The sequence below is a fragment of the Hyperolius riggenbachi genome, chromosome 4 (genome assembly GCF_040937935.1).
Source record: "Hyperolius riggenbachi isolate aHypRig1 chromosome 4, aHypRig1.pri, whole genome shotgun sequence".
Taxonomy (NCBI): Eukaryota; Metazoa; Chordata; class Amphibia; order Anura; family Hyperoliidae; genus Hyperolius; species Hyperolius riggenbachi.
In genome coordinates, this window is record NC_090649.1 from 17,256,494 (window position 1) to 17,284,186 (window position 27,693).

At 44.4% G+C, this 27,693-nt stretch overlaps 1 protein-coding gene across 1 annotated transcript; it reads right to left on the reverse strand.

Annotated features, from left to right (window-relative positions):
- Window positions 1-27,693, reverse strand: LOC137504561 (vomeronasal type-2 receptor 26-like). Its single transcript, XM_068233143.1, has 4 exons — window positions 26,938-27,693; window positions 24,275-24,499; window positions 11,839-11,962; window positions 1-914 (listed from the first exon to the last, which is right to left on the reverse strand). Exons 1-4 carry the CDS (start codon window positions 27,691-27,693, stop codon window positions 1-3), a joined length of 2,019 nt encoding a protein of 672 aa, XP_068089244.1.

Here is a 27,693-nt window from a genome sequence, read left to right on the forward strand (position 1 = left end):
TCATTTCCCTAATAATACTCTTCTGGCCATCACACCAGTCTTAGTGTTCAGCTCTGGTCTCATTAGGATGATGTAACATTTGGGGATGAAGATGCAGCCCAGGAGTCCAGCACTGGAGGCCAAGATGGAGAAGACCTCCACAGCCACCATGTATTTCCCTTTGGTGCTGAGGTAGGCCGGGATGAAGGAGATCCAAACACTGCAGAAGACCAGCATGCTAATCGTGATGTGCTTAGCTTCATTGAAGGCATCTGGAAGGTTCCTGGCTAAAAATGCCACAAAAAAGCTTATCATAGCCAGACATCCCATGTAGCCAATCACAATATAGAAAATAGTGGCAGTACCCTCATTACATTGTAATACAATCTTGCCAACCTGCACCTGGGTGTTATATTCTGGAAATGGTGGAGAGAAGGTCAACCAGAAGACACATATCACCGACTGTCCACAAAAGCACATGATTAGAAAAGGAGCAGATAAATATTTTCCTAATAAGTTGTAGAATCTTCTTTTTGGTTTGATGGTGTTAAAGGCCAAGAGAACAGTGATGGTTTTGGCTAAAATGGAAGCGACAGCCAGTGTAAAAATATTTCCAACTGTAACTTGTCGAAGGAGACAGGAAATCCTGGTAGGACGCCCAATGAACAGCAGAGGACACAGAAAGGAGAAGACCAGGGAGAAGAGGAGGATGAAGCTGAGGTTCTGGTTATTGGCTTTTACTATCGCAGTGTCTTTGTATTTGATGAATATCACCAACACCACAACTGTTGAAAAACAAAAGATAATACAAAACACAAGAAAACACACAACCAGTCCATCTCCAAAAGATAAAAATTCAACCGATCTTGGAATGCAAATGGCTCTCTTTTCATCAGACCAGTGATCATCTGGACATTTCATGCAATTTTCCATATCTGTGGGCAAAAAAATCCATTATCATTCAATACATGCTCTGTTAATTTTGAAAGGACAAAGTCAAATTTTAACCTTTCACAATTTAAAACAAAACTCATTTAAGTCTAAGAGAATAATAGTGCAAAAAATAACAGAGGCGCCAAAGTAGGGTAAAATATATTAAAAACCGTCTAAAAGGAAGGAAATGGGTGAATTCACCACCCTCAAGTACATAAATGACCAATCAGTATAAGCCGTTTGTGGCCAGAAAATTTATTTTACAACAATTCTCCAAATTATAATGCTGCAACGCGTTTCACGGGGCAAGCATCCCGCTTCATCAGGCAATTGTACAAGGAGAACACTAAGAAAAAACACAAACATACAAAAGAACACTAGGAGGTGCTAAGAATAGACCAACAACACAGCCAGTTATTTACAAATGAATCACCTTTTGTGCAACAGTAGGTAGTCAAGTATCCATCATGCATTATTAGATAATTGAAGCAGTTGACAACTCCATTATGTATGATACAATCTGTGAAATAACTCCTTTACATAGATGTGACATGTCAGTATCATTAAAAAAAAACCTTAATACCACTTGAATCCAAACTGGTTCTGTAGCATTACCATATAAAAAAACAACCAGAGGCTCTGCTGGAAATAAATAGTAAATATAGAATAGCATAAGGTAAAATATGCACGGCGGCATACGTGAAACCAAACGGGGACTTACCAGATCTAGGTCTGTCACTCTGCTAGAGCGCCTCTGTAAAGCATATGCTGAGCACAAAGAAAGGGAACGGAAAACCAGACTCCCTCCCGTTCACCCAAGACCGTCCCACAATCCAACACCACCACCACCAACACCTCTCCACTGATGAGTTTAAATATTCTACCCCCACCTTGTAATCCACCTTCCCCCCCCCCCCCCATGCCCCCCCCCCCCTGGTTTTATTCCTCTGACAACACTCCAAGGACACACCCCCAATGTAAAATCAGGACCTACAATAACCACACCAAAGTTCAGTTTTGTGCACTCCGACACTTTGACCAAAGCACTCATGGACAAGGACAAAAAGAAAGCATTACACCATGGTTTGAACCCGATTCACCCCAAAAAAATCTGGGATGACAAAGAAACCTCCTCCTTTAAAAACTAAAGTATCCCCAACCATAGGCCATCAGGGCAATATCTCACAATCTACCCCATCCATCATTAAAATAATCAGCCATTTCAAGCTCAGCGAAAAACCGGTGTGCACATTTCACAATGGGTCCCCTCTGGAGACATTGGCCATAATACACAAACATCCCACTGTGCCTGCTGATGTTTCTGGTGAACCTGCACAAACCATCTCAGAGGAAACTCTGGTCGACGAGAATTCACTTTGCCTCTCACAGATTAGTATTCATGACACACCTATTTCCTCACCCACTCTGCCCCCAACGCCCACATCAAGGGCAGATCTACCCAAGAGTACTGGACTTATCACTAATTTCTTTGGTTTAGGTAACATACAAGCAGAGTCCAATACCCTCACATCCTCTTTTTTAGATCTACCCTCATCGATCACACAGAACACGCTAGTTCTACCTATACCCAGTCCGACGGCCTCGAGAGTTATCCTACAACCCAAACACAAATTGAAACGACTTCTTTCAGAATCCGAAAAAGAGGGAAAAGAAAAAAGAAATTGAATACAGTCCACAACCCAATAACAGACCCAAATACGCAAACCCGTTGTATCTTCAATCTATCAGATTACACATTATCCTCCTCAGAAACACAGTTACTTGAGAAGGGCCTGTCGTTTTGCCCCAAGAGCACCTCCCAACTGTCCAAATTATTTGTCGATTTAAATTCATACATCCGAAAATTAACGCTCAAAAGACATTTTGCTATCAAAAAACACCAGGCTAGCTTGGTAGACCCTACTTATAACCTAATGCTTACTAATAACGACCAACTTCTGATTTGTATAACTAATACTAACGAGGTTTCTACTGAGAAATTCATCACCACTCAATTGAGAGGTAGATCTAGGTTTTATCCTACAGCCTCAAAAGGCAATTTTATTGATACCTTTTATACTTTAGTCCTCAATGATCTTCAAAAACTCAATCTAGATTTACAATCATCCACATCCAATCTGACTAGACATGAACAGAGGGCCTTAATTTACTCAGAAACAACCATAACATTTCTATAAAACCTGCTGATAAGGGGGGAGGGATTGTTATTCTTAATAATATGGATAATATCGCGGAATCTCATAGATTGCTTAACAATCCCCTCCATTATGTAAAATTGGCCACAGGTCCCACGGCTTCATTTAACTCTACCCTCAAATCTTTTATTAACCAAGCTTTTTTCAGTGACATTATAACAAAAAATGAACGGAATTTTATCATTAATCATCACCCCAAATTACCGTTTTTTTTATTACCTACCTAAAATTCATAAAAATCTCAAGAAACCACCAGGCAGACTGATTATTTCCGGTATTGATTCCATAACCAGTAATTTATCCAGATTTGTAGATACACATTTACAACTGTTGGTACGATCCTTACTGTCTTACCTCAAATATTCACAACATCTAATTAATCTGCTGCAAACCATACCTTGGAACAATAAATTTATCTGGCTCACATGTGACGTGTCCCCACTTTACACTAATATTCCACATCATTTTGGCCTTAGAGCTTTAGAATATTACCTAGCTACCAACCCCAATATGCCTACGGCACAACAACAATTTATTAAAGACGGTGCACAATTCATACTACAACACAATGTTTTTTCATTTGGAGACCATTTTTACCATCAAGTGTCAGGGACGGCCATCGGAAGCTCTTTCGCGCCGTCTTACGCTAATCTTGCCATAGGCTACCTAGAGCTATTGAAATTTGATTCACAACATCCATTTGTCAATAACATTATTTTTTATAGGAGATATATTGATGACCTCATATTCATTTGGAAAGGTGAACCTACTGATATTCCGCACTTTTTGGAATTTCTCAATAACAATCCGGCTGGCCTAACTTTTACGGCTCAGCAACATTGTAATTCCATAGAATTTTTAGATCTAGTTCTGTATATTAAAGATGGTATTATTAAGTCCAAAACTTATTTTAAAACAGTAGATTCTAACGATTATATCCATTTTAACAGCTTCCATTACCGTCCTCGGACTACCAATACACCCTACTCATAATATCGTAGAATCTTTCGCAACTGCACTGATCTTCCTGTATTCCACACACAATCCAATACTTTAACAAAAAAATTCACAGAACGTGGTTACCCTAAAAAACTAATTAAGGATGCGAAACATAAGGCCATAACCACCCCGGTTGTCACCATTAAAACTGACCCATGAAAGGCTGCCTTGTTTCCCAGATTCATTACTCAAGGAGGTGGGTTGCAAACACTTGCAACCACCATCAGAGCCTGCAGGACATGTATTGTCCTGCTTGGTATCCCAGGACTGCTGCTGCAAGTGCTTGGAGTCGCTCTCCTATTAGAAGACAAATAATCTTCATAAACTATAAACCCCGAAGGGTAAGAACTACTCTAAATACGCTCCCTAGGAATATCACTGTATACATTCTAAATTTAGGTAAGAGATATGGAATACAGTTTTGGGCACCACACTATAGAAAGGACATTGACCTTCTGGAACGGGTACAAAGACAGGCAACTAAATTCATCAGAGGGATGGAAGATCTCACTTAACAAGAAAGGTTGGACAAACTGGGCTTATTTAGCTTGGACAGGCAACTGAGAGGTGACCTGATTAACATGTATAAGTACATCAGAGGGCAATACAAAAGCTTGGCAGCTGAGCTTTTTGTCCCTAGGGTTGTACAACAGACAAGGGGACATGATTTGCATATGGAGTAAATGGGTTTTTGCCATCTGTTTAGAAAAGGGTCCTTCACAGTGAGAGTGTTTAAAATCTGAAACATCTTACCTCAAGAAGTAGTTATGACATTGGCCTCAATCAGTGGCGGCTCCAGGAAATTTTTTCTAGGGGGTGCTATGCAGGTGCTGGACTAATTTCCGGGGGAGCTGACCACCTGCGGCGCACAAAGGGCGTGGTCATGACCGGATGAGAGCGGGGCTAACTGTAATTTAACGTGAACCCAGGGTGAGAGTGATATGGTGGCTGCCATATTTATTTCCTTTTAAACAATTCTAGTTGCCTGGCAGCCCTGCTGATCTATTTGGCTGTAGTAGTGAAATGAATTACACCAGAAACAAGCATGCAGCTAGTCTTGTCAGTTCTGACAATATTGTCAGAAACCCCTGACCTGCTGCATGCTTGTTCAGGGTCTATGGTTGAAAGAATTAGAGGCAGAGGACCAACACGGCAGCCAGGCAGCTGGTATTACTTAAAAGGAGATAAATATGGCAGCCTCAATATTATTCTCACCTCGGGTTCCCTTTAAAAGTGCAACGCAAAGACAGAGGGCCCAAGTTTTGGTGACCCTTTCCCCAGAAAATTCACATAATTGTGCAGGTTTTCTCAAGAAAATACACGTAATGTGAGCAGATTTGAACAAAAAACATGTTCAATAACCCCAATATGCACAATTGGTAGCAGATATGACCCCAATATGCACAATCGGTAGCAGATATGACCCCAATATGCACAATCGGTAGCAGATATGGCCCCAATATGCACAATCGGTAGCAGATATGGCCCCAATATGCACAATCGGTAGCAGATATGGCCCCAATATGCACAATCGGTAGCAGATATGACCCCAATATGCACAATCGGTAGCAGATATGACCCCAATATGCACAATCGTTAGCAGATATGACCCCAATATGCACAATCGGTAGCAGATATGACCCCAATATGCACAATCCGTAGCAGATATGACCCCAATATGCACAATCTGTAGCAGATATGACCCCAATATGCACAATCCGTAGCAGAAATGACCCCAATATGCACAATCCGTAGCAGAAATGACCCCAATATGCACAATCAGCACCACCTGAAAAAGAAAAGAAAAACCCATTTACTCGCCTACAGCCAGAAGACCTTCTTTCCCGACCTCCTGTCCCGACCTCCTTGTGGCGCGCAGCGCCCGCGATCCTCTTCCTTCCTGACGTCACGAGACTTCCTGCCTGCATGCTGAGAGCAGGGCTACGGGAAAATGGCCGCCCGAAGCCATGCACTGCAGACTTTTTGAGTCTGCAGAACAGGGCTTCGGGCGGCCATCTTACCGTAGCCCTGCCTGCTGCTCCGGGCTGCCGCTGTGTGAACTGACTTGGCATCTTTTAGACGCCTGAAGTCAGTTCACTCCAGGGGGTGCTTTGGGGGTGCTTGGACAATTCTAGGGGGTGCTCGAGCACCTGTCCTCTATTCACGGAGCATTATCAAACGTTTATCAAACACTTTATCAAACGTTTGATAATTTACCTCATGGGTAAAATCTCATTTTTAATTCACTAAGGTGTTATATATTTGTTGAACGTTTTATCGGTAAAACATTCGATAAATATATAAGACCTTAGTGAATTTAAAATGAGATTTTACCCATGAGGTAAATTATCAAACGTTTGATAAAGTGTTTGATAAATGTTTTTATAATGCTCCGTGAATTGAGGCCTAACTCTATATCTGCATTTAAAGAGGGCTTGGACGCTTTCCTTGCACTGAAGGACATTCAGAACTATAATTATTAGGTAATTCCCGAAAGAGTTGACCCAGAGATTTATCTGATTGCCATCTGGAGTCGGGAAGGAATTTTTCCCTTTTAAGGCTAATTGGTCCAGGCCTTGTAAGGTTGTTTGCCTTCCCCTGGATCAGCTGGGATATGTGCAGGTTCAGGATGGTGCTTTTTTATTATTTGTTTATTTTTATTTTTTGTTTTCCTGGTTGGACTTGATGGATTTTTTCAACCAAACTATGCAACTATATATTGACCCATATGCAATTGTTTTCTCCTGAAGTCAATAAAAAATGTCTTAGGAGCAATAGGTCAGAAGCGTAAGAGTCTCCACCAGTGTATTTAGATTAATTTTGACAGTACTTTTTCACTTATTTTTTGGTACTATTTGCTGGAATGTTATTTTGAACAGAAGATGATAAAATGACCTCCTGGGAGAAAACTTAGGAGAAAAAGTGATTTAAACCACGCCCATTGTCTTTGAAGGAGACACATTTTTCTTCACGCTCAAGTTTTCTAAGATTTGACACTATGCTAAGGCTGAAATTAGAGTTAAAATATAAAAAGTCAAACTCCTTATAGCAAAATATGATTTTGCACAATTTAACATGGAGTGAAAAAATATATATGAAGGGTGCCTTGGGCAATGATATTCTCCTGGACTTTGTCTTGTCTGCTCACCTAGAGAAAGCCCCATGAGGGCTAGCTCTACCCTGGCAACACAAAAGACCCTTCTACTTATAACAATTTTTATCCTGAAATGTGGATACTTAAAGGATACCCGAAGTGACAAGTGACCTGATGAGATAGACATGGGTATGTACAGTGCAAAGCACACTAATAACTATGCTGTGTTCCTTTTTTTCTTTCTCTGCCTGAAAGAGTTAAATATCAGGTATGTAAGTGACTGACTCAGTCCTGACTCAGACAGGAAGTGACTTCAGTGTACCCCTCACATGTCTCTTCAGGTATCCTTTAACACAGGGGTCCCCAACCTTTTTGAGCCCGGGGCCCACTATACCGACCAAAATTTTCTCCGGGGCCCCCCGGGTCGGGAGGGGGGGGCTATGAGGGGCGTGGCTAGTGGCGGCGGCAGTTAGCTCAGTATAGCAAGTATAGTTACCACAGAGAGAGAGAGAGAGAGAGAGACAGGAGGAAGAGAGAGAGAGAGAGAGAGAGAGAGAGAGAGAGAGAGAGAGAGAGAGAGAGAGAGAGAGAGAGAGAGACAGGAGGAAGAGAGAGAGAGACAGGAGGAAGAGAGAGAGAGAGAGACAGACAGGAGGAAGAGAGAGAGAGAGAGAGAGAGAGACAGACAGGAGGAAGAGAGAGAGAGAGAGCAGAGAGAGACAGACAGGACGAAGAGAGAGAGAGAGAGAGAGAGAGAGAGAGAGAGAGAGAGAGAGAGAGAGAGAGAGAGAGAGAGAGAGAGAGAGAGAGAGACAGGAAGAAGAGAGGGAGAGATAGAGAGCAGAGAGAGACAGACAGGAAGAAGAGAGAGAGAGAGACAGACAGACAGGAAGAATAGAGAGAGAGAGCAGAGAGAGACAGACAGGAAGAAGAAAGAGAGAGAGAGAGAGAGAGAGAGAGAGAGAGAGAGAGAGAGAGAGAGAGAGAGAGAGAGAGAGGGGAAGAAGAGAGAGAGAGAGAGCAGAGAGAGACAGACAGGAAGAAGAGAGAGAGAGAGCAGAGAGACAGACAGGAAGAAGAGAGAGAGAGCAGAGAGACAGACAGGAAGAAGAGAGAGAGAGAGCAGAGAGACAGACAGGAAGAAGAGAGAGAGAGAGAGCAGAGAGACAGACAGAAAGAAGAGAGAGAGAGAGAGAGAGAGAGAGCAGACAGACAGACAGACAGGAAGAAGAGAGAGAGAGAGCAGAGAGAGACAGACAGGAGGGCGAGAGATAGAGCAGAGAGAGACAGACAGGAGGAGGAGAGAGCAGAGAGAGACAGACAGACAGGAGGAAGAGAGAGAGCAGAGAGAGACAGACAGGAGGAAGAGAGAGAGAGAGACAGACAGGAGGAAGAGAGAGAGAGAGAGAGAGAGCAGAGAGAGACAGACAGGAGGAAGAGAGAGCAGAGAGACAGACAGGAGGAAGAGAGAGAGAGAGCAGAGAGACAGACAGGAGGAAGAGAGAGAGGGAGCAGAGAGACAGACAGGAGGAAGAGAGAGAGAGAGAGAGAGAGCAGAGAGACAGACAGGAGGAAGAGAGAGAGAGAGAGCAGAGAGACAGACAAGAGGAAGAGAGAGAGAGAGAGAGCAGAGAGACAGACCGGAGAAAGAGAGAGAGAGAGAGAGCAGAGAGACAGACAGGAGGAAGAGAGAGAGAGAGAGCAGAGAGACAGACAGACAGGAGGAAGAGAGTGAGAGACACTGGCAGCCGTTAGGGATGTCCAGTGACATACTGCCCGCAGTGGAAGGTGTTGTGGCTCAGAGCTGAGGCCAGCCGTGGTGTACCTGGACTGGTGGCCTGGCCCAGCGGTCGGCGATAAATCAGTGGCATCTGGCTCTCATTGCCTCAGCGGTGGTGGAGGAGTTGTGGCGATGAGGCCTCTCTCTTCCCCGGTGTAATGATCCGGATGGTGGAAAGTGCTGTTGGGCCAGCCTCTGGGTTCCCAGGGTGCAGCAGAGAACTGGCATCGCGGCGGTGCAGAGTTCACGTGCTGAGGAGCCGGAAGAGCAGCATGGGTGAGACCCAGACAGCCTCCGGATCCTCCTCATATAGCGGTGGAGCAGCCAGCACATCCATTCTTTAGCAGCAGCATCTGACAGTTCAGTGGGGCCACTGGGGGGTGACAGCAGCGGCGATCCTGCAAGAATACGATCCTCCCTCCCTAGCAGGAAGACTGTGTGCCCCATGTGCTGCCCTGGTTTCCGCAGGAATTGAAATTACGAGCCGGAATGACGGAGGCGAGGCCAACGGGGGTCTGAGCCAGCTGCAGCCAAACAATGAAGAGGAGGTAGGCGGAGCAGGTACTGCTGGCCTGATATCTAACTCTGGCTGGCCTTTTTGACACCCCCTCCCCGCCTGTCACCCGGAGCGCCACTGAACAGGAGCGGCGGCCGCGGCAGCGGGGGGGGGGAGAGGGAGAAAGGCCAGATCCGCCGCGGCCCCCCAGAAATTTGTCCACGGACCACCAGGGGGCCACGGCCCCCAGGTTGGGGACTTCTGCCGTAAGGTATTCGACAGCATCCTTAAATGGGCAGCCGACCAGGGCCGCACTGTGAACAGGAGGGGTGAGCGCAGGAAAGAGGAGCAGCGGGCACAGTGGCAGAGAAGGGGGGCCGAATCCCCCCTCACCTTGGGCCCCCCCTTCCTCACTCCCCCCTTCAGAATTTAGCATTGTGGCTGGCATCAGGTGGGACCCGTCCGCTGCCACAATGCTGAATTCTGGAAGGGGGAGCGCGGAAGGGGGGCTCCAGGTCAGAGGGGGGGTCGGCCCCCCTTCCCCACTTCTGTGTGTGTGCCCGCTGCTCCTTCTTCCAGACTACCTAAACTGGGGATACCAATAGCCTTGCCTACTTATACTGGGGACACCTATAGACCTAGCTACCTATACTTGGACACCTATAGACCTGGCTACCTAAACTGGGGACACCTATAGACCTGGCTACTTATACTAGGGACACCTATAGACCTGGCTACTTATACTAGGGACACCTATAGACCTGGCTACTTATACTGGGGACACCTATAGACCTGGCTACTTATACTGGGGACACCTATAGACCTGGCTACTTATACTGGAGGCAACTATTTTGGGTAACTGCTGCCAGATTATTTGCATTTTGGGGGAATTGCTGCTGCCAGATTAAGTGTATTTGGGAAAAGCTGCCAGAATGTGTGTATATTGGGGGAACCGCAGCTGCCAGATAGAGATGGTGGCAAACAGCTCACTAGTGGACACCTATGGGCAGCCTGGCCGTGTACTTCTACCGGGTTCTAATTTGTCCCACAGTAGTACGCATGCCCGTGTCTGCACTCGTCCATTAGTATGCATGCCCATGCCCAGCAGTGTGCGTCTTTGATTGCGCACCTGTGGTCAGGCATGCTTCATGACGTTACGCACATGCAAAAAGCGCCCCCGGCCACAGGCGCACAATTAAGGACGCGCATTGCTGGTCCTGGGCATGCGTACTAATGGAGGCGTGTGGACACGGGCATGTGTACTACTGCGGGTCATTGCGACCTAGAAGTAGTACACAGCCAGGCTTCCCATAGCTATTCGTGGCGAACCGCTCACCTGTGAGGTAAGCTGTTTGCCAACATCACTACTGCCAGATTACATGTAAATTGGAGAATCGCTGCCAGATTGTGGATGTTGGGGAACTGCTGATTCCAGATTATGTGTATTTTTGGGAACCACTGCTGCCAGATTATGCATATTTTGGGGAACCACTGCCAGATTATGTGTATGTTGGGGGAACCACTACCATAATATCTGTATTTTGGAGTAATCTCTGCCAGATTATGTTCATTTTTGGCCCCACTCATGACCAGTTGACCACGCCCATTTTTTGGCACACCGCGGTATTTGTCATTAAAAAATATCGTTTGTCAGTACATTTTTATATCTTTGTCGTAAAAAATAATGTGAAAGGTTTGCAACACTGACCTGTGCTCAGCCTAATAATGTTCCCAAGTGTAGTAATGATCAGTTAATACTTATGAGTAGAGTTTATTAAATTAGCTTTAAATTAAATGTGAAAATGAAATTAAGAAGTATGGTCGGCACATATATGTCGCAATTAGCCAGCAGTAAAAGGCTAAAGTTGAGGTAAAAAGGAAATACTTACCTAAGAAAGGGAAAGTCTCTGAATCCTGTAGAGACTTCCAATTGCATCCTCCAGTCCACCATTGCTGTTTGTGGGACACCCAAAGACAAGAAAGACTTGTCATAAAATCTGATTGGGCCGTGCTCCTGAAGAGGAGTGTGGCCATACTGAGTCTGTGTGAACACCTGGCTCCATGCTTCTGCACGGGGTGGTCGTTCTCGCTTGGACGCAGCATGGTTGCTCTCATGCTTGAGGAGGAGCATGGCTTAGATCTCCTGGAGGGCCCCAACGAATGGCAGCAGTGGCGAGGAGGACCCAGGAAGTCTGTATAGGATCCAGAGGCTTCCCTATTCTTTAACACGTAATTCCTTTTTGACTCAAGCTTCAGCTTGGGTTCACTTTAAGTCTCCTTTTTAATTTTGTACTGTCCACAGAATGATAACTTTCCCGACATTCATACAAATGTTCCCCACCTGTCTGGTTGGAGATCTCGCCCTCTGCACAGGGCACACAGTAGTAGCAGCACCTCTGTTGTCCTTCCTGAGGGACCTTCCTGTATCCGGGGAGGCAGCTGGGAGAGCACACTGAAGAGGGGATCTGTGAAGAAATAGATATGCATTATTTAAAACATTTGTAAACTAATGGAGATGACAGGTAATCACTTAGAGCTGCCTGTCTATGTATTTTTATCTATTCCTTGAACTCCGGTCTTTAGAGAAAAAGGCAGAAACAAGGGTGGCTACATCTAGGAAGGCCATAATTTCCATCATATTCATGGGTCGCTAGTGAGGTTCATGAGATGGAAGGTTGATGCCAAGTTCCATAAATTCAGCATCAGCATGATATAGTTTCCTGGCTACGGAAATCCGCTGACACTCAAAATATTGGGATGTCTGAACCACAAAAATTTGCAAACCAAAATCTCACAGCGAGCCATCTTGACTTTAACAGCAGGCCAAACCATCAGGGCATCTCTGCAGCCACAACTTATTTTAAAAGATGCGCAAAGTGTGCCAAAACCTGGACAGTGGCATTTTTGTTCCACAAAAAAAAATACATATTTTACGCAGAGGCATTTTTTCATGAGTAAATCACAAAAAATTCAGATACGGATTCTTCAAACAGAGGTCTTTAGAGTGGCTGCTGTGGTTACTTGCCTAAAAAATGTTATGTGCAGCCACTTTCTGAGATGACTAAAATGTTTGTATTTCTCTTCCTAAACATTTTAAATCACAGTCGTTACGTGAGGCCTGAAAAATTGGGCAATTACCTGCTGAATAAATATTTGAATTTCAGCCTTTGTCTGGGACAGAGGCCATACAAATTAAACAAGTACCAGTTGAATAAATACTGTATATACTCGCATATAAGCCTGATTTTTCAGCACAAAAAATGTGCTGAAAAGTTACCCCCTCGGCCTATATGCGAGTCAATGGAGCAGAACGGATGGAGGAGCAGGTTTGTTTTTGGCAGAGGAGCTTAATGATTGTGCACTAGTGATCCTGCTCTTGCCAGCTGGCTCTCTGCTGAGTCCATGCCCTCCATCCCCTGCAATATGGTGTGCAGAGTGCGCTGTTCAAGACTACCTGTGTCCCCTGGCTTGTGAATTGGAGTGTGCAAGCACAAGGCACATCTGGCTATGGGGAGGGGGGGCTGACTTACACTGGGGGCACATTTGGTTACTGTGGGGAGGGGGGGCTATACTGGGTAGGAGGCTTATATGCGAGTCAATCACTTTTCCTGGTTTCTGAGGGGAAAGTGGGTACCTCAGCTTATACGCGTATCGGCTTATATGCGAGTATATACGGTATGTTAATTTCAGCCTCTGTATAGGACAGACACAATAAAAATTGGAAAAATACATGTGGAAGAAATATTTGAATTTTAGTCTCTGTATGAAACAGAGGCCTGTAGTAAGTGGCATACGCCAGGGTATTATTATTATTATTATTATTTATTGTATTTATAAAGCGCCAACATATTACGCAGCGCTGAACATTAATTTAGGTTACAGACAATATTTAGGGGTGACATACAGCAATATGACAATACAGGAATACAAGAAAACCAGATCACACACCATAGTATGAGTACAAGGTAATGCTTAGTCAGTCACTGGATGGAGCATGGAGATTAGGCAGGTTAGGTTCACTCAGATGCATAGCATGGGTGCACAGTAATGGAGGTGCAAGATCAGGTAGGACACAAAAGGAGGAGGACCCTGCCCAAAGGCTTACAATCTAGAGGGAGAGGTAAGGACACGAATGGTAGGGGACCAGAGTTCAGCTGTAGGTTTAGAGCACTTGTGAGGGGTGGGGTAGGGTAGTAAAAATATATATTTTCTTGGAGTAAAGCTTATCGAAGTAGGACCTAACGACATACTGGGTGGTGGAGGACGGTGCAGGATAGCTGTGCCTGTGGCCAAGGACTTGAGGCCTGGAGTAAGTGGCATGTGATAGGGTAATAATGCTTAAAAATCCAATCAAAGTAGGACTTTTCTTACATGTCCATGTTGTAACTCTGTTTTTTTTCTGGTCACTCTGAAATCATCCATTTTTATAATTCTTATGTAATCTACACTTGTGTGTTAGGTGACTTTGCTTGTCTGCAATGATCACTCCAGCTGCACTGAATGTCCTTTCTGACAGGACAATTGAGGCCAGGCAAGCCAATAGCTCCATGGCAAATTGGGCAAGCTCTGGCCACAAGTCAAGCTAGCACACCCAGAAGTCCAGAGCTTCCTCACTCCTCAGAGTATCCACGTTAACCCAAGGTAGTCGGATTCCTGCCGGTTGAGGCATTCCCTGAGGGTGGATCCAGAAGCACCCTGTTGAGGGTGGCATCGCGCAGGAGAAGGACCACATGTCAGACATGACCAACAGCAGTAATTTGCCCCATTCTTGCAGGCAAGGGAGCGTTCCTGGCACCAGTTTGGCTGGAAATGACTCTTCCTGTGCCACCACCAATCTGAAATGTCGAATATAGCATCTGTCTTAGCTTGGTATGGAAGTGCTGCATTGTGACCACCTTCGTTGATTGTGGTAGAATCTCATGATTCAAGTTTTTAGTCTTTGTTCAGTCAGAGAAATCTGCCAATTTTTCCACTTGATCAAACAATCAGAAAAATGTAACCAACATAACATACACTTCAAACCCTTATAGGGGTTCTGTGGGGGTTTTGAAATCAAAAACTGACACTTACCTGGGGCATTTACTGCCCCCTGCAGCTGTCATGTGCCCGTGCCATCCTCTACGATCCGCCGTTCCCCACCACCATCACCGTTCAATTGTTCATTTAACTAGACGAATACAACTGCGGCTGCGCGCGTCCTAGCTCTCGCTCACTTCTCCGGGAGCTTACTGTGCAGGCACAGTATGATACTGAGCCTATGCAGTAAGCTCCCGGAGACGCCAGCGGGAACTAGGATGCGTGCAGGTGCAGTCGTATTCATCTGGTTAGACAAATAATTGAACGGTGACGGCGGCGGGGAATAGCAGATTGTAGAGGACGTCGCGGGACATGACAGCTGCAGGGGGCTGGTAGAAGCCCCAGGTAAGTGTCAGTTTTTGTTTTCAAAACCCCCCACAGAACTCCGTTATGATCAATTTTTTCAAAAATATCAAACAAATGATCAAATAGAAACTTCAGTTCTACTTTTCTGTTTGATTTTTCCAAAAACAGATTTTTATGGAAAAGATTGCATAATCGTTTATTTTTTTCTCGTTAATTTTTTTTTTTTTTTAATTTCCTCTTTTCTTGATTTTGTTTAAATTAACAGGAAATTAAAACAACTTGATTGTACCATGTATGGACACCTTTAAAGTGACGCTGAAGTCTCTTTTTTACCTTTTTTGTTATAAAGTCCTCTTCATTAGCATTAATTTCCAAGTGGAATCACGGCACCTCCGTGGCAGATGAGTGATTACAGTGTAATAGCCCTGCAAAGTTCCACGACTTTGCAGGTCGCAGATTCTGCTGCCCTGGGGAGGCAGAGCTTTGTGCAGTAGCTCTGCCTCTCCGCAATCAATCTCTGACGATCTACGCCTTCCCCCACCCCTCTCAGTGAAAGAAGAGAGAGGCAGAGACCGGCAGTGATTGACTGCGGAGGAGGCAGAGCTACATCCCAAAGCTCTGCCTCTACCAGGAAGAAAAGCCCTGTGAGCCCTGGAACTTTGTAGGGCTATTTTTCAAAAATAAATCACTTGTTCTGCTGCGGGAATGCGGCGATTCCACTTGGAAATTAATGTTGAAGACGACTTTATAATAAAATAAGGTAAAAAAAGAAAAAAAAAAAAGAGACTTCAGAGTCTTTTTGAGATGTGAGGGCATCAAATTTTACTCAACAAGTTCACAAAAGTATTCCCTGACGCAAATTAGCTATTTTTGAAGCAAAAACCCATACACAAAGTTCCCCTGGTCATCCCTATCTACCAATAACAACAGTGCATTCCATCAACTCTAAACTCTTCTTAAATGAATAACGCACTTAAAAAAATACTGATTTTGTTGTCCTGAAGAAATATGAACCCCGGCTACCTAATTTTTTTAAAGGACTTCCCATCCACTAGCTAGTATACTACATACACTTCCCACCAGCTTTGATATTTCTGCATCCATGTGTGGTAGCTTCACTCACATGACCTTTAGACTGGGCCTGATCTATTTTGTGCCATCTTTCCTGCTCCTGTCTGTACTGTATACCATATACATGGAACACAAGTCTAAGTCTTGTATATCACATCTGGTAGCTCTGTGCCATGTTTCCAGTTCCTGCAAATTGTAGAATTGTGGGCAGAAAAACACAGGGAGATCCGGGAGTCTAATCTGGCGCAATATCGTTAGGTCACCAGGGTAATCATAAGGGTAACAAGAAATATACATATCACAAAGGTAGGTTGCTGTTTGAGGCAACCACTTATTAGCGCCTGTGGGGTATTGCTGTCCCCACTCAGCCTTGGGTCGTCGTGGTCGCTGCTCCAACAAAAAGAATGTCCAGGGATAAACCTTAGACTAATCCTCCCAAGAACTAGACATTTTTTTATAGTAACAATCAACGATTTATACAGGAAAATCATGACTATTAACAAGGTTGCCAAAACTTTCGCATCCCACTGTATATATACACTCATCTAAAAAATTATTAGGAACACTTGTTCAATTTCTCATGAATGCAATTATCTAATCAACCAATTACATGGCAGTTGCTTTAATGCATTTAGGGGTATGGTCCTGGTCAAGAAGACAATCTCCTGAACTCCAAACGGAATGTCAGAATTGGAAAGAAGGGCGATTTCAGCAATTTTGAGCGTGTCATGGTTGTTGGTGCCAGATGGGCCAGTATTTCACAATCTGCTCAGTTACTGGGATTTTCACACACAACCATGTCTAGGGTTTAGAAAGAATGGTGTAAAAAGGGAAAAACATCCAATATGCGGCAGTCCTGTGGGCGAAAATGCCTTGTTGATGCTTGAGGTCAGAGGAGAATGGGCCGACTGCTTCAAGCTGATAGAAGAGCAACGTTGACTGAAATAACCACTCATTACAACCAAGGTATGCAGCAAAGCATTTGTAAAGCCATAACATGCACAACCTTGAGGCGGATGGGCTACAAGAGCTGAAGACCCCACCGGGTACCACTAATCTCCACTACAAATAGGAAAAAGAGGCTACAATTTGCACAAGCTCTCCAAAATTGGACAGCTGAAGACTGGAAAAATGTTGCCTGGTCTGATGAGTCTTAATAGAGTCAGAATTTGGCGTAAACAGGAGAACATGGATCCATCATGCCTTGCTACCACTGTGCAGGCTGGTGGTGGTGGTGTAATGGTGTGGGGGATGTTTTCTTGGGACACTTTAGGCCCCTTAGTGCCAATTGAGCATTGTTTAAATGCCACGGGCTACCTGAGCATTGTTTCTGACCATGTGCATTATTTCATGACCACTATGTACCCATCCTCTGATGGCTACTTCCAGCAGGATAATTGTCACAAAGCTCAAATCATTTCAAATTGGTTTCTTGAACATGATAATGAGTCACAGTACTAAAATGGCCCCCACAGTCACCAGATCTCAACCTAATAGAGCATCTTTGGGATGTGATGGAACGGGAGCTTCATGCCCTGGATGTGCATCCCACAAATCTCCATCAATTGCAAGATGCTGTCCTATCAATATGGGCCAACATTTGTAAATAATGCTTTCAGCACCTTGTTGAATCAATGCCACATTAAATTAAGGCAGTTTTGAAGGCGAAAGGGGATCAAACAGCGTATTAGTATGGTGTTCCTAATAATCCTTTAGGTGAGTGTATCTATAAGGTAATATCTAACAATGTGCATAAATAAAATCGTTCTGAATTTTACTCTGAACTACCAATTGTCTTTGTCTAGAACGAGACAGCCATAAGGTTGGACACCTCTTAGAACACTGTTGGATACTGCATTATATATATATATATATATATATATATATATATATATATATATATATATATATATATATATATATATATATATATATATATATAGTGGCTTGCAAAAGTATTCAGCCCCCTTGAAGTTTTCCACATTTTGTCACATTACTGTCACAAACATGAATCAATTTTATTGGAATTCTGCGTGAAAGACCAATACAAAGTGGTGTACACGTGACAAGTGGAACGAAACTCATACATGATTCCAAACATTTTTTACAAATCAATAACTGCAAAGTGGGATGTGCGTAATTATTCAGCCCCCTGAGTCAATACTTTGTAGAACCACCTTTTGCTGCAATTACATCTGCCAGTCTGTCTCTTCCAGCTTTGCACATCTAGAGACTGAAATCCTTGCCCATTCTTCTTTGCAAAACAGCTCCAGCTTAGTCAGATTAGATGGCCAGCGTTTGTGAACAGCAGTTTTCAGATCTTGCCACAGATTCTCGATTGGATTTAGATCTGGACTTTGACTGGGCCATTCTAACACATGGATCTGTTTTGTTTTAAACCATTCCATTGTTGCCGTGGCTTTATGTTTAGGGTTGTTGTCCTGCTGGAAGGTGAACCTCCGCCCCAGTCTCAAGTCTTTTGCAGACTTCAAAGATTGCCCTGTATTTGGCTCCATCCATCTTCCCATCAACTCTGACCAGCTTCCCTGTCCCTGCTGAAGAGAAGCACCCCAGAGCATGATGCTGCCACCATCATATTTGACAATGGGGATGGTGTGTTCAGAGTGATGTGCAGTGTTAGTTTTCCGACACACATAGCGTTTTGCATTTTGGCCAAAAAGTTCCATTTTGGTCTCATCTGACCAGAGCACCTTCTTCCACATGTTTGCTCTGTCCCCCACATGGCTTGTGGCAAACTGCAAACAGGACTTCTTATGTTTTTCTGTTAACAATGGCTTTCTTCTTGCCACTCTTCCATAAAGGCCAACTTTGTGCAGTGCATGGCTAATAGTTGTCCCTTGGACAGATTCTCCCACCTGAGCTGTATGTCTCTGCAGCTCATCCAGAGTCACCATGGGCCTCTTGACTGCATTTCTGATCAGTGCTCTCCTTGTTTGGCCTGTGAGTTTAGGTGTCTGGCCTTGCCTTGGTAGGTTTACAGTTGTGCCATACTCCTTCCATTTCTGAATGATCGCTTGAACAGTGCTCCATGGGATGTTCAAGGCTTTGGAAATCTTTTAGTAGCCTAAGCCTGCTTTACATTTCTCAATAACTTGATCCCTGACCTGTCTGGTGTGTTCTTTGGACTTCATGGTGTTGTTGCTCCCAATATTCTCTTAGAAAACCTCTGAGGCCCTCACAGAGCAGCTGTATTTGTACTGACATTAGATTACACACAGGTGAACTCTATTTAGTCATTAGCACTCATCAGGCAATGTCTATAGGCAACTGACTGCACTCAGATCAAAGGGGGCCGAATAATTACGCACACCCCACTTTGCCGTTATTTATTTGTAAAAAATGTTTGGAATCATGTATGATTTTCGTTCCACTTCTCATGTGTACACCACTTTGTGTTGGTCTTTCATGTGGAATTTCAATGCAATTGATTTATGTTTGTGACCGTAATATGACAAAATGTGGAAAACTTCAAGGGGGCCGAATACTTTTGCAAGCCACTGTATATACATATATCAGTATATATATATATATATATATATATATATATATATATATATATATATATATATATTTATAGACTCACCTTTCCATGAACGGGCGCCTCCAGACCCTTACAGTACCTAGTTCCTGCAAATGTCCTTCCTACTTCCTGGGCATAGAAGGGAACAGGAAAGGCTATGCAGTGTGCAATGGTCAGACCTTATCACATGTTACAGATAAGTTAGTATAGATTTAGCAGGGAATGGGCAGTAGGGGTGGAGTTGAAAGATGTGGCCTATGGAAATCATTGACATCACAGCATACATCAGGGTCACGTAAAACAGAGGATTGCGAAGGAGCCAAACAGAGGAGGAGGCTAGTGCAGGCTTTAACACTGCACATGGGCCGGGAAGATGCTTATATTCTTAGGAGATACCTACAATAATCGGGAGACACGTCGTTCCTCACGATTATCAGATATAGAGTGATCTATAGGCAGAGACCGTAGAGCTGATGTACAGTGTGCTCAGTCTACAGGCTGCTGTGGAGAAGCATGTATAAACAATAAGAACCCTGAGGGTTCCTATATCTCTCTAGCAAAACAGCAATGCATTATAATAGGATAAAAAACTCAATCACAAAGATGGCTGCTCTTGCTATATGGTTTAGTAATCGATCTGCATTGGTGTAAGTGGATTTTATTTATGGTGTAGTGCAACCAGTTGGCAATGTTTGTAACTATGCAGTTGGTTCACTAAATGCCAGTAAATTCGTTGTAAGCAGACATTTGAAAAATGCACGTTACCACAGCACGATGCGTGCTAATTGCACTAATTGCACAACACGCTTTACTCAAATCACATAACTACTGGCAAATTTACCAGCATTAAAGAGACTCTGAAGCAAGTCTATATTTTCTTTTTTAACATGCAGTCATGTTAAGCAGTATAACCCCTGCTAAACCACCGCCATCCCGTGGCAAAACGAGGGGGTTTATACCCCCCAAATCCCCTCTCCTACATCCGGGGAGTGCTTCCTGATGAGGCAGAGCTTATGGCTGTACCTCTGCCTCTCAGCGTGTCAATCCCCCCTGATCCCCGTCCCTCCCCGCCCCTCTCAATCTGCCTTCACAGAGAGGGGTAGAGGAGAGGCGGAGATCCGCGCGGCGATTGACACGCTGAGAGGCAGAGCTGCAGCTGAAAGCTCTGCCTCCCGGGGGAATCAAAATCCACGACCAAGAAAGTTGTGGATTTTGCAGGGGGGAATTGGGGGGTATAAACCCCTTGTTTTGCCGTGGAATAGCGGCATTTTAGCAGGGGTTATACTGCTTAACATGACTACATGTTAAAAAAGTAAATTTAGACTCGCTTCAGAGTCTCTTGAAGGCCTTTTTCTTTCATGACGGAATTTGTGTGAATTTTCTATTTTTGTGAATTTGTGCTCACCACATATCTAATGCAGGTCAGTGGCATTGCATTGTAGTTTAATTTTTTTTGTTGCGCCTTTTTTTTTTTTTAGAATGGAAAGGTGATTTGTCTAAAATATCATATTTGTAACGCATAGAATTGCATCCTAGTTTGAAATTAATTGGATACAGTGTCATATAAATTAAGGGGAATCTGAAGTTAAAGAGAATCTGTACTCTAATATTCTTACAATAAAAAGCATACCATTCTATTCCTTATGTTCCCCTGTGCCCCTCTGTGCTGTTTCTGCCACTCCCTGCTGCAATCCTGGCTTGTAATTGCCAGTTTTAGGCAGTGTTTACAAACAAAAAACGTGGCTGCTAACCAGGAAGTGATGTTTGTATATATCTCAAGTTAAACTATACGAAAAGTTTTTTATTACATAGAAAATTATCTGCACTCCAGTCTGGGATTCTCACAGTTCTCAGCATGAGACAGGCAGATCCCTTCCATCTTGGAGAGCTCTGTCTGTGTGTAGTAAACAAAGCACACAGAGCCTGCAGGGGGAGTGGAGGGGCGTGCATAACTTCTCCCTATCACAGCAGAGGCAGCCCATTCCTTCCTGGGTTGACAAAGCTTGACAAAGAAAAGAAGATTAGATATATTACAGAGACAGTGCAACTAGCAAAGGCTGCAGTAATGCTGACCACATTAAAACAGGTATAGGAACTTATAGGATAGAAGAAATAAGACTGAGCATTTTGTTACAGAGTCTCTTCAAAATAAACTTATGATATATTGAATTGTATGTGTAGTACAGCTAAGAAATAAAACATTATTAGCACAGATATGAGTCTAATATTGTTTCCAGTACAGGAAAAGTTAAGAAACTTAGTTTGTAAACTGTAGTGTGTTGTAACGATTGGTGTAGCAAAACAGGAGTCTGGTTATTGTGTGATCTGCAGTATCACCAATAAACCAGACACTATACCTGATTATGTGGTGATCTGCAGAATCACCAATAATGCAAGTATAGCTAGCAAGATAAACAATAGTGTATAGTGCTTGTTGCAACAGTAATACTGATCAGTTTGGAAAAACCTCACCAGAGGAGCTGGTGGGTACTATCAGTAATGAACGTCACCAGTGACAAGGGCTCACTGGTGAGTGGAGAGGTCAGACAGATCAGTTTGGCAACAGGCGGGCAAATACAGTACAAAATCGGCAGGCAGAAGGATAGAGATATTCAGGCAGAGTCAGCAACAGAATCAGATGGGCTAAAGTACAGAAACATTAAGCGAAAGCGAAGTCAGAAAAGAGCCAGAGTCATACACAGGTTATCAAGCAATATAATACAATAGTAATAATAAATCCTAGTCTTGTGTGAAATCCCCGGTTTCCTCCCGGATCAAAGCACACCGGAACTATCTAAGGTCTGAGTGCTAACACGAAGCATTCGCAACAGCAGACAGTTTGCAAGTGACTCGAGAAGGCTTAAGAAGCGGAGGAGACCCCTCGGCCACGCCCATACCCATCAGCCAATCGGAAACGCCGAGAGTCTCCTCTGACGTCAGCCAACCGGCAGGTCAGCTGACGCGCCCCCTTCCCGCATAAAGGTCCTGTCTGTGCACGCACCCGCGTGAAAAAGCCACCCTATGAGCCACTGACAATCCCGCCATCGGCGTGCTAGACCAGTGCTGGGCCGAAATTACGCATGAGACCGTAAGTGGTATCGTAATTACACTGTCTACCGTAATTGCTAGGCATGCGTAATTTTACGAACACTTACGCGTAATTTTACGCGTAATTACTAACGTAAAATCTCCCATTTTCTAAGAGTAGCCAATCAGTCAACATCCTAAGCAACCAATAGTATCTTCTCCCGCCCTTCAGTATAAGCGTACGTTTTGACGCATACGAATGATATGTACGCAATAACTGTCACATTGACGGCTATTGCGTACATATCGTCCGCATGCGTCAAAAAATACGCATTAATGGGTATTACGGCACTACGCGTAACATCGTAGTGTAAGCGCCTTCATTACGGTATCCTTACGCGTAATTGCGTAAGTTTACGCGTAATTACAGTGATGTACCGTAGATAATTTCCTACGCCGTAACCGTAATTGCGTAATGCGTAATAGCGTAAAATTACGCGTAATGATCCGTAAGCGTAGATTTTTCCATTACGAGCAGCACTGTGCTAGACGCCGGAGGGACGGGAGAAAGGCCTGACCGAGAAACCGAAGCAGCTGCGGGGGTATCCTGACTGCTTGCAGCTGCATCTCCAGAGAATGTTACATTTGTAGACTGCAAATATCAGAGAATGATGCAATACTATTATTAAAAAAAAATAAAAAGCTACATAACTAAAACTAAAAATATGAGACTTTTTTTCTTTGCTACAGATGTTTTATCAATTATCCGTACCACACGTAGAATTCATTATATCGTAAGGCTTTTTCGGCTTTAGTGTCACTTGAACCTCATTGAAATGCACGGGAAAATCGCATTCTGCAAAATCACATAAAACAAGTAAAGAATAGCAGCCAAAAAAAATCGCAAAACGTAGAATTAGAAATACAAAAACAAAACAAACAAAAAAACACGGCTGAAGTGCTGAATTGCAGACATAAGTGTGAAGCAAGTGTTAAGCCTTGTTCACATTATGGAATGCAAGCGACATACATCCACTTGACATCCGGATTGCCACACGTTGTGGTGCTGATCAGTGAATGGGTCAGCTTTGTGTTCTGAACACTGCCTAAGACTCTACAGGGGCCCCGGGGAGCACAGTTCAGTTGGGAGGTGATTGGGAAGGAGGAAGGTCAGTAGCCGGAGCCAAGGAGGGAAATTTGGCTGCAACAAAGGGCCCCTAGTGCCGCTTTTTGGTCGCAGTGTCTGTTGGGGGGCCCCAGGCTAATTTTGCCCTGGGGCCCAAGTGTTGCTAGAACCGGCCCTGTATGGAGGTTCAAACTTTTTCCGGAAGTTCATGTGCGTGAACCCAAAATGTGATGTTCACGACATCTCTAGTGTTAAGCCTGCCATCCGTTGTGGTGCTGTTCAGTGAATGGGTCAGCTTTGTGCTCTGACCACAAATACGTGCAGCAGTGCGATATCACAAGGCTCTGCTGTGCAGCACACATACGTGAGAACGTCAGGTGGTGCAACCTATGCACTTGTGATGTATTTGCATATCGCACACTATACACATTGCTGAAATGCATATGACAGCACGTATAGTGGGAACGAGGCCTTAGTGAATCTCCTGTATATGTGACACCGTTGGTAAGCCAACGTGCCCTGCAGATCAGTGCGCAGTTACTTTCTTTTTATCAACAAATGTGTAATTTCATTATACACCGCCCAGATTCTTCTCTGCCCTTTATATAATACAACCCCTGGAATCATCACCTGGACAAACCTCGGGTCCCAGTGAACGGCTGTGTTGGTGCGCAAAAACTGGAGACCCTCAGCACCTTCAGCAAAATGTCCAACATGCAGCTTTACCATTGTTTCATTAGGAAATATAATGAAGTTAGATACACTGAAGTGGGCCGGTACTGATCCCTTCTCATCAAAGTGTATGAGGTCTCCACCGGTAGTTTTAAAATTAAGGTTTTTTAAATATGGATGAAGCTGGAGAAAAAAGAGAACGATTTTTCAAGTGATACTGAACAAGAAACTGAAAGATGAATCCATCAACTGGTATAAAGATGCATTTTACCCAGAAGTAATCCATGACTATCTGCACTCCCTCCTCCCCGACGTATCCCCTTCTCTGCCTTCACACCCCTCACATTTAACACCTTCTTTGCCTGTATGCTTCCCCGCACGCTCCCCCTCTCTGTCTGCGCACTCCCTCACATTTACCCCCTTTGCAACCTACACACTCACCTCATATTTATCCCCTTCTCTGTCTGCACACCCAGGGGCAAACCCAGCATTTTCAAGGGGGAAATTCCTAAAAGGTCTCCCTCAGCCATGCACAATACAGTATAATAATATGGTAAGACATCATGGGCTCGATTCATAAAAGGGTGCCAACTCAGTTAGCACACCTAAAAGCTTTTATTGATTGCGCGCAAAGTTTAGCTCTGCCCGTAGCACGTAAAACGTTGCACCGAGTGCGTCCGAAACATTGCACCGGGTGCGCCCGAAACGTTGCACAACGTTTTATGTGCACACGGTGCGATGTTTTAGGCGAACCCGGTGTGATGTTTTCAGCGCACCCAGTTTGACGTTTCGCGCGCTAAGGGCAGCGCTAAATTTTGCAGGTGCTAACTTAGCACGCAAAACTTTGCGCGCCCTAAAGGGCTTTAGACGTGCTAAGGGGCTTTTAGGCGTGCTAACTAATATAGCACCCTTTTGTGAATCAAGCCCCATGTTGGGTACACATAATATATCGCGCTTTTCTCCTGGCGGACTCAAAGCGCCAGAGCTGCAGCCACTAGGACGCGCTCTATAGGCAGTAGCAGTGTTAGGAAGACTTGCACAAGGTCTTCTACTGAATAGGTGCTGGCTTACTGATCAGGCAGAGGTAAATGAAGAGGGAAGGACAGCAGGCACTGCTGCAATTGTTCAATTTATTGCTTCAAGTATCAAAAAAGTGCAAATGGTACAACAATATTGAAAGCTGCAATTGGTGATGCACATACCAAGTGAGAAGAGGCATCGGTGGCGGTGGGTGCAGGGCACAGGATGCCTGAAGGCCGTTTTGCGCTAAACAGCGCTTCTACGGAGGCTAGGTGCTTGAACTTCATTTCCATCCACTGCATGCTCTACATACAGAGTAACATATGCTATGCCACTGTAGTGCCAACCTCCAGCTTCTCTTTTGACTTCCTTACTGAACAGGTAGAACCGAGATTTTGAACCCAGGTCACCTGTGTCACAGGCAGAGCCCTTAACCATTACACTATCCAGCCACTAGCTACACTATTCAGCCACTAATGCAATTTCCTGTCCACTGACAGGATCTGACAATTACTTCCTAAATGTCCGATCTGCTCCCAATTGACAACAGGATCGATCAGGAGCAGTTTGGATACAGATAATAATAAGGACAGCTGACATTGCTAATGAAAGTGAAGCATTCACACAGCAGGGCACAGGGTTTCAGCAAATTTGCACTAGTTGGTAGCTTATAAAACACCCAGTTTTGAATAGCCCTGGTTGTTAGCTTTCCATAATGGTGACATTTGTGGCATTTCCCTGTTATCTAGGCTCTTCTGGGGCTAAGGAAACAAAGTATGGCACTAAAATACTTTGTGGAAAAAAATTGGCCTGTACAAAGCCACGTAGACACTTCATCATTAAAGGCTAGACCGCTCAGCTGGTTAACAGGACCCATGCAGGGCTTCTCCCATGGTTTCTCTGATCCCCCTCTTCTGCTGCTCTCCCAGTCAACAGCACGGAGCTTGGGTCTTGTCAGGACACTGCGCACCACCAGGAACCCTCATAGTCTCATTGCTATGACACCCTCTAGTGACATCTTTCCCAAAGTGTACCACTGCAGGCGTCATAGCAACAAGAACATGAGGGTTCCTACTGGCATGCTGTGTCCCGACAAGACCCGAGCTCCATGCAGCTGACAGTGGAGGGGGTTAAAGGGAACCAGAGAGGAATGTAAGGAGAAAAAAAAGAAAAAGCTTTTATACATGCCTGGGGCTTCTTCCAGCCCCATAAGCCTGGATCGCTCCCACGCCGCCATCCTCCGCTTCCTGTATCGGCGGTACCGGGTCCTGTCACTTCTGGCGGACGCGGCCAATTGTCCGCATCACAGGGGCAGCCTCCATACCCGTACGCATGCGGCTGCGCAGTAGGCAGCCTCATGCGTACGTATATGGAGGGAGCCCCGTGTGATGCGGACAATTGGCCACGTCTGCCGGCCGACTGGCGGCCATGACGGGACTCGGTACTGGCGGATCCAGGCAGCAAAGGACGGCGGCGTGGGAGCGATCCGTGCGTATGGGGCTGGAGGAAGCCCCGGGTATGTATAGAATCTTTTTTACTGGGGCCTCTGGTTCTCTTTAAAGTTACTTTATGTCAGTCCACTGACGACTTTTCATGTTTACCTCCCATGGTTGATGTGAGCTCCTGTGGTTCTGTAGTTGGCCGTGTTCTTTATTAGAAAACAAGTCATGTAGGGCATGGGCGACAGCATAGACTGCAGAGTAGATGCTGAAGGTGTAACCAAAGTTATTCACATCATAGTCAGAAGAGTCCACCTGACTGAGAAGATCCATTACATTGCAGGGTCTATACATCATTGAGATATTTCTAACACAACAATCCAAATATTTATTCCATATTCCGGCCATAAATTGCACATGCTTGTATTTGTGAGGGCCGGCACTGAGCAGGAACTCCCTCAGCCCTGGAATATCTCTTCTGGGGGGAGAAATCACCAGTGATCTGTTAATAATCTTAACGATAGCATGTGAAAAGCGCATGGTTGGCATGATTATGGATTTCCTGATACTGTTATTCTCAGACAGTATACTTTCTAGATAAAAAACATTCTTAGAATTTCCAAGAAATATAAGAACACTGCAGCTGGTTTTAAGCATTATATATAAATTTGTTTCCTTCTCCAATGCATCTCTCTTAATAGTTTCCATGAAAGCCACACAGATGCCACTCTGGATGATCTCCTTGTAGAGCTCCATGCTGGACCTCTCGCTGCTCTCATCATCTCCCTCCAGAATCCCCACCCAGCTCCAGCCAAAATGCTTCAGGAGGAGGACAATGGCTCTATGCTGGGACCTTGCATCAGGGACTGTGCAGTAAATATGAGGGAAGAGATGTTTGTCACTGACTATGGGATCCAT

What these genes read in the sequence shown, in the direction of transcription:
- LOC137504561 (XM_068233143.1), bottom strand. Translation starts at nt 27,693, where the DNA reads ATGGATCCCATAGTCAGTGACAAACATCTCTTCCCTCATATTTACTGC. An exon ending in GCTCACATCAACCATGGGAG is followed by an intron (nt 24,500 to 26,937) that starts GTAAACATGAAA and finishes TTTTTTCTCCAG; the next exon opens with CTTCATCCATATTTAAAAAA. An exon ending in CGAGATCTCCAACCAGACAG is followed by an intron (nt 915 to 11,838) that starts GTGGGGAACATT and finishes TTTTGCCCACAG; the next exon opens with ATATGGAAAATTGCATGAAA.